The sequence below is a fragment of the Odontomachus brunneus genome, unplaced genomic scaffold (genome assembly GCF_010583005.1).
Source record: "Odontomachus brunneus isolate Ranch 3 - 2012 unplaced genomic scaffold, Obru_v1 Obru_scaffold_004, whole genome shotgun sequence".
NCBI lineage: Eukaryota > Metazoa > Arthropoda > Insecta > Hymenoptera > Formicidae > Odontomachus > Odontomachus brunneus.
The window spans coordinates 1,022,610-1,033,580 of record NW_022639454.1 but is presented as its reverse complement, the minus strand read 5'-3'; the positions used below and the strand labels follow the sequence as shown (position 1 = coordinate 1,033,580).

The following is a 10,971-nucleotide window of genomic DNA, read 5'->3' as shown; positions in this document are numbered from 1 at the left end:
CACAATTTATAATAATTATTTTTCTATGTAATTATATTTACAAATATCGGATTTTTTGTCTATGTAAAAATAATACGTTATCGTAGCATCTATGCTCTTTCTCTCTCAGTTAGGAGATGCTAACACTAACCTTCAGCAACGTCACCAAACAGGATCTTTGATGTCTTCGCGACACCCTCGTCGCTCGTGTTCTCTCTCTCGGTGTTATTGTTGGTGCGGAATATCGATTCGAGGACTTGTCGCGAGAGCAACGGCGATACCGGGCGCTTCCGCACGCGCGTGCCGTTTGCGTTGACGAAGGCGTCGCATATGCTTGTCTCGTTGTCGCATACGCTCGTCGTAGACATGCTGTCCGTGATGAGCTTCTCGGTGTCCGAATCGCCGGTGTTGCTATAGTAATTATTGCCGCTGTCGGACTTCTTCAGGATCGATTTCGATACTCGGTAGCGATCCATGAACGGCGCGCCCTCGCTGTCTATCGAGTCCGCCGATAGCGAAAGCTTGCTGTCGCCGCTTGTTCCTGAAATTAATTTCGTTACGACGTGCTTTACGACACGATACATTCGTGTAACGATATTACGAGTATCCAGGGCGCACTTTGCCAGCTTCCTTTGATTTTCTCGATCGACCAAATCGCGTGAAGCGACGCGCGAGGAAGACATTAATCTCAGCGAGATTGCGTTTTCATCATTTTACCCTCTCTGCTTCTCGTTCTCAACGAGCGAGTGAAGTAGTGTGTTTACTTACGTAGAGAGAGAGAGAACCCGTCGCCGCCGCGAATCGAATCCAATTAGAGATCGAGGCCGAATATTTACCCGCGTGATGCTTGGGCCTGCCGATGGATCCGAACAAGTGATGATTGATGATGCGCGTGGCGGATGCCAGGCTATTCGTCGGCGCGTACGCGGAAGGTCTGCCGCCGCGCAGTCCTCCGTAATGGTTGTTATTGTCCTCCGTGGTGTCATCTTTCAGAATACCGCGCACCAATACTGCGCTGTCCTGGTCGCTGACGTATTGCGTCCGTAGCTTTGCGCTCTGTAATCAGTTATACACGATAATTACACTCGGTTCTCAGATGACAGATCTCCGGGAGGGAGAACGCGCGACGAGGAGAGACGAAAACAAGCTCACCAGTTCGTATCTCTGGCGCTTTACCTCGCCGCGCACGTCGAAAGCCTAAATCGGATCAGTATTTATAACATTGACGAAAATATCAATCGATCGTCACCACAAATTTTATCACAAATTATATGATGACAATAGGAGGATGAAAGATTTTACAATTGATTTGCGATTTAGCTTTTGTAAAGGTCATAGTTAAAGGTTATATAGCGTATAAGCTCGTATATAGAAAGGGTTGTGCCACGCTTTTCTTCACTATCACAATTTAATTAGAAAGCCGTACGTACTGAGAGAAAAAATGGTTGATGCAACTAAAATTATAATTATTTCCAGTCTCAATCATATTTTTTGCAGTAAAATGGCAGTATAATAGCATGCATATAAAATTATTATCACTAACATTGTAATACAATTTAATAAAATAAAAATAGTTTCTTGGCCATAATTTATAGTAATTATTTCTCTAAGCGATCAAGTTACAAATACCAAACGTTTTTTCTCGCGATCGCAAACACGATGTTGGTCGTGGCGAGTGATTAATCGAGATTAAAGTTGCAGAATTACTCGCGAGTGCTATACTTATTTGCAGAGAACTTTTGACGTCCTTTCTCTATATACTTATTAAAACTTTTTACATGAAAACCGAGTGTACGGCCGATTCATTCATTCGTTCATTCGCTCGATTCTGTTATATTTGCACGACGTGAACTCGTTAGTAAATAGTCAGCCTTGATCGTATTTATACACACAAGCTCTGTTTGCAAATCGCGGTACGGTTTCAAGGTACAAGTTCAAGGTGGACGCGTGTCGTGGCAGGTGCAGTTGCTCGCGGGAGACACAGTGCGTAGGGTTAACAACAGGTTGGTGCTGTAAGGTCGCGCCTGTAAAATACAGGCGCACAGAAGCGTCCTACAGTATCTCTTAGCTCTCGTGGATTTCTTTGCGAAGCTATAAGGGACGTTTCGATTACTGTATATGAGTATATATATATATGCAATGCGCGATGGAATTTATGGAATGCGAATTCTTGGTCTATGCAAGACGACGTGTCCGGTAAAAATATGAAAGATAACAGTGTTACACTTATCGGATTCGATGCGCCTATTTCACCGTGTTCTTTTGTCGAAGGTGTTATCAAATTGGACTTTTCTTTGTTGTCGAAACTTCCGATTTTTTACACTTAGTACATCTACATGAAGTTCCATGTTCTCCATTAAATTCGAGAAAGAAGCTTTTGTGATTCATTCGTGCTTCGGCAGCTTGCGCGAAGCGACAGCACTCTGCACTGTAAGTTCCAGATCAAACGCTCATTAGAAAGAGAAAAGACAAAATCGCTCGCCGATTCGAGAAGACGATACCGTTTCTCTCTGCACCTTCTACCGGACAAGCCGCTCTATGCACGCCATTGGCCCTGAGAGAGGCGGTTAGTTCCGTGACGCAAGGTGAACGATATACCCGCTATCAGTCGTCGGCCAAGCGCGACACGCCGTCACGCTGCGAACGAGCTTACTTCCGTGTCCGAGCGCCAACGTGCGATATCGCGCGTTTCCCCACTGACGAGCACCGGAGCGTTCAGAAAAGTACGATAGCCTGGTGGCGATCGCTCAACTGCGCTCCGCTTGTGGTCTCGACGGTTTTTGCGGCTGAAAAAAGCAGCGAGGTGCGGCGCATGAGTGGCGTGCGGTTGTGCGCGATGATGTAACATGACTCGCCATCCTCGCCTCCTCGAGGGTAGCACGATATCGGGATCGTGTCACTCCTCGCTCGAGGCGCGTCACGAATTTCGAAGCGTGGGCTTCGGGTCTTTTTTCGCTCGAGAAGGCGCCCCGAGAATTGCACATATTGGCCCTTGAGGTAAAAGTAGTAGCAAAGTCCGGACACGTACCCGATCCTGGACATTCTTATTGCTTTGGTACCTTTAAGACTCTTAGCGCGTGAAACTCTTGGTTGATGATGTCAGAAGCAACGAAATGCATGCCCAGAGTTCCTGCAAGAATAGTACGTTTAAAGAAAAAGATGTCTCCAAAAAATAACACCTGCAATCGATACAGCATACTCCTAAAATTCTCCGAATACGGTTATTTATTGATTGTGTGAGCAAAAGGAGAGTGTTCGGAGTATTTTCGAGGCGTACTTAATCGATCGCAAATGTCATTTTCTGGATGTGTCTTTTTACCTCGACATACTTTGTAGGAAATTTGGACTTGCATTTCTCCGCTCTTCTGACATCATAAATCAAGATAGCTGCAACGAGTAACCAGAAGACTTAAATATAAATATGTTAAACTTTCAACATAAAATCTATATATATATATATATATATATATATATATATGAAATATACACATATATTCTATGTTAAGAAAGTATAAATATTCGTATTATTTGAAGATCAAACAATATATATAAGAATATCCAGGATTGGATACGTACCCAAGTTCTTGGTACTTTTACCTTATTTTGAATTCTTTTCTATCGATAAAAGTGTCTCTCTAAATATAGTGTATAAGCCTTCTGATTAACTTTCAGTCGTGTTAGAAACATTTTTCCAAGGGAGTTCAGAATAAAGGCCATTAAATCGGAAGTACACGAGCCGCAAAGTTGTGCCACCCCCGAGGGAAGAGTGCGAATCTTGTCGCGTATCTATCGGCGTGCAGAAACTTTAGGAAAAAGCCGGAAGTCTTTCGATGTATTTTCTGTAAGAAAGCAGATTGCTGTCGTGGTTTTACGATTGAGGAAGAAATCTTCTCTCATTCAATTGAAAATCAACAAATAATAAATCAGTAATGTATCCAAGTAGAACAGGTTGCCTATTGGTTAACGTTCTTGAAGTTAACTTTTGGAATATATAAGATAACAAGTCAATAATTCGTCTCCATTAATATGACATTGATTAAATAACAGTTTACAGTTGGTTAATAGCTAGTTTATTTACGCATCTTACAGTTATCATTTGGTATATATTTAATTTGTATCCATGTACCAATTCGATACTTTTATATCTAAATGACACCTTTTTGGATATTAAAAGTTATCTTTCGAGCGGACATTAGATAATCTTTTCAGTAAACAGAAACTTAACTTTTTTGCCGAAAATAAAGTTATCCTGGCCTAATTTTATATAGCAAAATGAAATATTTTAAGATAACGTTGTTCTACTTAGGTACATACGTTTCAGACAAACCAGGCACCTGCGTGAGATTAAGCTAGGTTAAGGTTCATCTGCCGTTCAAGACAACATCTCTTTTATCGTTACGGCCAATATTTCACCTGGCGTTTCTGCACTGTGCCGTTATGCGAAAGTATTCGGGATGTAATAGCCAGTGTCGACTGAGATGATTATGAGAGTGGAGTAAGAATGTGACAGCGCGAGATCTCGCTCGATGAGAGAACGATAACGGCCATTGCCGAATCACAGATCAATAACCAATGCGACCATATCGATATGATCGATATGAGTATTGATCTCGTCTCGTCGTGACTACGCCGCGAATCGAAATCACGAGGATCGATATATTGGGCGGCAGACCGCCATTGTGTTTTGCCGCGGTTTCCCCTGGCCGGCCACGATCTCGTTCTATTCGGCTGTACTCCTGCCTCTTTTCTCATTTCATTCGCTGGTAATGTATTAATATCAGTAATAATAATACCGAGCACAAAGTGACGCACGTGTTTATCGATAATTCGACGGGTAACTCACCTGTTGGATCCTTATTTTCCTATGCTTAGGTATGGCGTCGTTCAGGGTGACTTTGCTGACCTCGTTAGAAGGCCGGATTTCTTTCAGGGATTCGATGCTGGGCGATACGTCGGTGGTGACGCTGCGGCCGACTTCGCCGGAGATGGACTTTTTCACTCGCGCAGTCCTGCACTTCTCCGTCGCCTCCAATGGATTCACGTAAAGATTGCTGTCCGCTTCCTCGGTCAGATCGCCCTGCGGAAGCGAAGGAATCGTCCCGCGACCGAGCATTCAAACTTCGCGACGCAACTCCGTCGCGAAAAGTCACGAACGTCCCGGTGCGTACACGTGAGTAGGTTATGTCGCGATTTATCGCGATATAGCTGTAATAGTAGCTGTAATGATCTCTCAATGGTAGCGAAATATTAATCGCAGTGTGCACAGTTAGTTAATCAAGTGCAGTCATACTTTTCCACAATAAGACTCGTAACGCATCTCGCATGGCAACAAGAAAATTTTATTTTTTAATAATTCTTAAAAAATATATCTTTTCTTATTGTGATGCATCGCAAAACTGCTCAAGGAAAAGTGTGGCTGCACTTAGGATCGATTTTTCCTGCACTCTTGCTAGTAAAATCATACATCTGCCTTTGTTATTCTTTCGAATTAAACAGACCTTAATTTTGTCTGATTTGAAGGAAAAACGAAGACAGACAGATTGAATTGTTAGTTAACGTACCAAGAGGTTCGGAAAATTAGCTATTAATCAATCGACTGTATATATGTGTGTGTATGTGAAGGGGAGAGGACATAAATGTGTCGAATAGTGTGGAATATCTCATCTTGATCATATTCAAATGTTAATGATTTTTGGACGAATTTAGGGTGAATCTTCGCACCATGAGAACGCGCCACATAAATTGAATGAGAGGCCATCGTTCTAGAAAAGTCAAATTTGTTTTAATTTTCATCCTTAGATACACCATACTGCGCGTATACACAATCGTCTTACAAGAATTACAATCGATACGAAATTAATCGGTGACATGTTCGCTTGAGCGTACATTATTCGCTCGACGTTATCGAGAAACGGAACATTGTCGTGCGCGAAACACATAATAAGTTAATAAGTAGTATTTTCTTGCAAGATGTTGCTACAATATCTCCGTCTGAAAGAGTATCTTGGAAATTAATTGATCGTAACTTAAATTACACGGAAAATCGAGAATAATATTGTATCATCTTCTAGCGATTGCAATGACACAATGACGGAGGTGTGATGTAGATGCGCGTTGTCTGAATCGTATTGAAACTAAGCTCCGATATCTTCCTGATATAATATCAATGATCACCTATCGCGCTGCGTAATGAGATATAACAAGAAAGATCTCTCGCGAGATTCTCGTTAGGAAGAAGCCGTGATTCTGAATTCGCCGGAACATCGGTCATTAACGTATGACTTGTTAAAGGTATGGGGCAGCTTACATCACCAGCGCTTCCTAATTTCTCTTTGTACGCCGTAACGTGTGTGGAAAAGATCGTAACATTAAATAGCCACAAATTTAAGGGGGAAAAGGCCCCATACAAAAAGCCGTACAAACAGCGATCGAGATATCGCGTCGAATCTAGTCGAGTCCGCGGAAGATCGCGGAAGGATGTTGTTATCCCTAAGTTTCCCTCATCGCAGTGAAAAGCTCACGAATGTCCGTGTAGTGTGCCGCGTCGCGGCGGTTGGGAAACTCTGCGTCGCATCCGGTGTGAAGGTATTATTTCTGTACCTTGCCGGCTTCGCTCTCTCTCTCTCCGTGTCGTCTCGCATCAGTCGCGATTCGACTTTCGATCACGTTGCGTGGTGTGTGTCACGCAAATCCCCGTGCATTCGGTTAGTTTTTGTACTTCGCGTGTTATCTGTATTATCCGTGCGATGTCGGTTCGCGTACCTGCGAATGGGACGGATGCGTCTGACAGCTCGCGTACGTGTCCGAACTGTCGACGCTTCCCTGCTCGTTGTACGCCGCCTTCGTGTAGCTGCCCTGCTCGTTGTAGGTCCTCGCGTAGCTCAGTGTCTCCGGCGGCTGAATCGGCGACGTCCTCGACTCCACCAACGATAAACCTAATTGTTCCGCGCCACTACCTCCGCCACCAACGCCTCCCGCTCCTCCTGTTCCTCCACCTGCCGCTCCACCACCTGCGCTGCCTCCGCCACCGCTGCCACCGCCGCTACCACCGCCACCGCCGCCGCCGCCAATTGCGTTGAACCTGAGGGACCTCATTTCCTGACATACTGGATTACGAAAGTCGCTGGTGGCCAGTGGCATTATGTTCTCCGCGTCCCTGAAGTCTTTGTATTCCTAAAAACACGAGGCGGATGAAAAGTCTCGATTATGCGGAGGGCGAGGATGCTGGAAGCGGCGTGTGTTTTAGACTAAATCCTACGGTTACGCTTCAGGGTGGCGCGTTCTCCCCGGTACCGACCTCATTCTCGAAAGCAGCATTTTCTCGTTAGGCTGATTCACCGGAAAAACCTGAGATCATCTTAGAATTAGATTAGCCGTGTTAATATCATCTTCAGACACAGAGATGTCTGAGAAACATTGGAAAGATGAGAACCAAATGAATACTCTGATAATTTTCGATCTCCCAGGCCCTGGTGTCGTCAGATATCAATTGAATGTTTTTCTTTATTCACGTTACAGGTGAAATCGAAACGCGCCAGGCAGCAACGAACCACCGACTCGGAGATTTCATCAAGGAGAGTCAGTCGGTCCCAGCGGAGAGCGCGCTCATCCCGCAGACAACGCGTGGTACTGGTTTTTCGCGAAGCGGCAGTCTGACAACAAGAAATAAAGAAGCCACATAGAAGGATCGTGCACTCTACACAGGTGAGGAGAAGAAAAGATTAGTCTTTAGCGTGTGAGAGGACGATACTACCATACTCGCCTGGTGGAACGCGCGCCGGGTCTGCGATGCGTCGTCTATATCTACTTAAGAGAGTAACGATCTCGCCGTCTCTCATTACAGTCGTTCCCGAAGCGCTTTTCCGAGATGCCAGAGCCGGACCTACCAGATGCAGGAGGTGGACACGCGACCTCTAAAAATCGCTCTTGGATCCTTTAAGTCTACTACTGTGCGCTGGCCGCATATTTCCGTGCTCTACCGTTCGGTCTAAGGCATGCTTCGAGTTGTTGGTGAGTGATAGGATGTAAGTTACGCGAGACTTATCGTACTACTCGTTCCATCATACACAATATGCAATATGTGCCGTCCGATAGGTGTGTATTCATGTGTCGCGTATGTATACGTGTTCGTGCGCGCGCGCGCGCGTGCGTGTGCGTGAATAATCAGGAAAGGAATTACCTTGAAACCCTCGATCTTGCCTTTCGTCCTTCGTACGCGCTATCGTATGATAAAGACTGTTATACACGATAAGGAATCGCGCCTTGCTTTCCGCATTCGATCTTTCGCGAGTGAAAGAAAAAGAAAATATAACGAATTTGATAACCAGAGAGCTTTAAATAGCGAAGTTACATTGGAAATCGGAACCTCGTGAACATACATTGATACGCATTTAATATTTAATTTGACGTCGGAGAAAATTGAATTTCAGATTCGCTCGATTGAAAAATCCGTGAAAATCTACAGAGCGTCGTATCAACGAATGTTGGTATGAAAAGCTCGCCCTATCTACCGATTAATAATTAATTCGATCGCGTGAGATAACGAAGCGGATGAAGATTGAGGCGGGTGCATGTACACTTTGCACGACTCACGCCGGCGATTTAATGAAACTCAAAGAGAACGGTAAGAGTGTATATCTTTATACGTACACACGTGATCTCTATTAAGACGCTATGTACGAGTGCGATTACGCCTTACGCTCTCGTGTAGGAAAGTGGCTCCGAGTAATTTCCTGCCGTGTATAAATTACCAGGAGTGCTAATATCAAACCTTTCCAATTGTATATTCGAGCGTCCGGATGTACAGTGGACTCGCCACGATACATTTGAAATATCGAGCGTAATCTCGTATTTCTGCCGGAACAATTAGCGTTAATGAAAATTAACAACATCCAGTATCCGCTCTCCGCGCGTTTGGCAATTATTCATGTGAAAATTTCCACGGAGAGAGGACGAGTGATTCCATTTTGAAGAGCCGTGTTGACGTGACAAATACGAAATCGAGGACAAATAAAAGATAATTATATAGAATACGAAAACGACGATAATAATATGTAGAAAACGACGCGGGTATTTCATTTTATTACGACTACTCAGCGTCGTTTATACACGTCGTGTTCGTGGCGTGCGCCAAATAGCCGAAAATTGGATCGGCTATCTCTCTCCTCACCGACACGTGGAATTGACCGGATAACTCGGTAATAGACCGCGACGAGCGTTGTTTTTCACACGTTTTCTCGCTCTTAGCAAAGGAGGCGTGAGGGCGTCCCTAATCACCAGGGATAAGAGAAACGATTCTGGAGTGGCTCGTTCCGGCGGCCTCCTCGCGTGCCGGCAACCCGTTAACTTTCCACCCGGAGGCAGGAAATTATCCTCGCGCCGTATATACACGCGGTATACGTGCATGTATGTGTGCATGTATGACTGTTGCGTGTGTACGTGCGTGTGTGTGTATATATATATATATATATATATATATATATATATGTGTGTGTGTGTGTGTGTGTCTGTGTGTGTGTGTGTGCGCGCGCGTGGTATCGATTGTAAGGTGTACAAGTATACTTGGCTCTCTACTGGCTGTGGTATCAGGGGGTGGTACGGGGTGGTGGTGCCGAAGGCATCGCGCGTATCGGCGTATCGTGGCGTGACCGCCCAACACATAAGCGATAACGCGGTGCCTTGACCTACAAAATGTCGTGTCAGCACGCAAATCGCAAGTTTGACCGGGGACGTGGGGCTGAGGGAGCTGAGGGTGGCAGGTGAGAGCAGGTCGTAAGAGTGGGTGGGTAGGTAGGTAGGTAGGTAGGTAAGTAGGTAGGTCGGGCAGGCAGGCGAGGTTGTAGGGTAGACGAGCTACGGTTGCGTCTAAAGCTTTTTGAATGAACGAGATGTCGTGTCAATGAAAAAGTTGTGCTCCGTCAAGAAGAGAGAGGTGGCAGGGGAGGCAGTGCATACACCCAGTGGACTATGTAAAGAGTGTGCATATCGGTGGGCAATATATATATATAGACTTGGATTGCGCAGAAAACGACGTACATCCTCGTGTACGAGAAGCGTAGCACAAAACAGACAAACAACAAGAGAGTAATAGGTAAACCGACACGGCCGCGAAGACCAGGCGAAAATAAGTAATAAGTGAGCCCATGTGAGCCCGGTCACACCGGAGGGTGGGAGGACGAGATACGTAGAACGAGAATACACATGTAATACGTATGCGTTACATATATGCATATAGTTCCGCTGAAAGAGAGCAAGCTTGGTTTAAACTTTCGTTCTCTTGCTTGTTTTTTTTCGCGGCCGTTCGCGAAACGCGAACGGCCGGTTTTCGCACGGTCTTTATCGTCGATCGTTAAATTTCCGGAATTCTCAAACTCGAAATTTCGGACTCGCTCGACAGCCCATTGGTGTATGTAGTGCCGCCTGAGGAAGAACGTTAGTGATCGTAAATACCTTCGTGGTACAAAAGCAACACTCGAATTCGCTAGGTATTTCATCAATTTTCTCGAATTTTCTGCTGTCTTTTTTCTCTTCATCCTACAAAGGTCACACACACAATTTCCTGTTTTACTTTTCGTGAGTAAACACACGGACCTCGTTTCGGAAGCGATCGAAGCGTCACGCGACTTTTCTCTTTCTCCTGCTTTTCTTTCCGTTTTTTTTTTTTGTTTGTTTCTTCTAACGTATCCTCTTTGCGCCATTCTCTGTTTCTTGTTTGCCTCTGCTCGATCGGGACCACCGTCCATTGTTGTGAAAACGGTTCGATCGCTTCGCGAGCGAGCACAAACATCAAAATTAAATGCGAGCGTAAAAACGAGGCAACGTATGATCGCGTGGAGCCAGAGAGATAGGATCCTCGTATCACGCGGCAGAGAACAAGATTTGCAACGGCGGTGTCGACGATCACAAAACGGGAGATCGAGTGTACGTTTCCGTGTGTGTCAGTGTGTGTGTGTGTGTGTGTGTGTGTGTGTGTGTGTGTGTGTGTGTGTGTGT

The 10,971-nt window shown here is 45.0% G+C and overlaps 1 protein-coding gene and 1 long non-coding RNA gene across 7 annotated transcripts in view; one reads left to right on the top strand and one right to left on the bottom strand.

Annotated features, from left to right (window-relative positions):
* Nucleotides 1–10,971, bottom strand: part of LOC116846997 (potassium voltage-gated channel protein Shab) — a 47,550-nt gene that overhangs the window by 3,355 nt on the left and 33,224 nt on the right. The window contains exons 4-9 of one of the 6 annotated variants that reach the window (XR_004378635.1): nucleotides 10,429–10,512; nucleotides 6,742–7,152; nucleotides 4,823–5,056; nucleotides 2,481–2,765; nucleotides 1,132–2,407; nucleotides 893–1,035 (exon numbers count right to left, since the gene is read on the bottom strand). Coding sequence is in view for 3 of the 6 variants with exons in the window: in XM_032821530.1 (XP_032677421.1) it covers nucleotides 131–520; nucleotides 816–1,035; nucleotides 4,823–5,056; nucleotides 6,742–7,152; nucleotides 10,429–10,512 (1,339 nt within the window). In the remaining 3 variants the exon portion in view is untranslated. Of the gene's footprint in view, nucleotides 1–130; nucleotides 521–747; nucleotides 1,036–1,131; nucleotides 2,408–2,480; nucleotides 2,766–4,822; nucleotides 5,057–6,741; nucleotides 7,153–10,428; nucleotides 10,513–10,971 lie in introns of those variants that run through there. The other 5 variants (XM_032821530.1, XM_032821544.1, XR_004378634.1 and 2 more) reach the window with 5 other exon arrangements.
* Nucleotides 5,001–8,207, top strand: LOC116847080. Its single transcript, XR_004378657.1, has 3 exons — nucleotides 5,001–5,139; nucleotides 7,498–7,683; nucleotides 7,823–8,207. It is a non-coding gene; the product is annotated as an uncharacterized LOC116847080 (long non-coding RNA).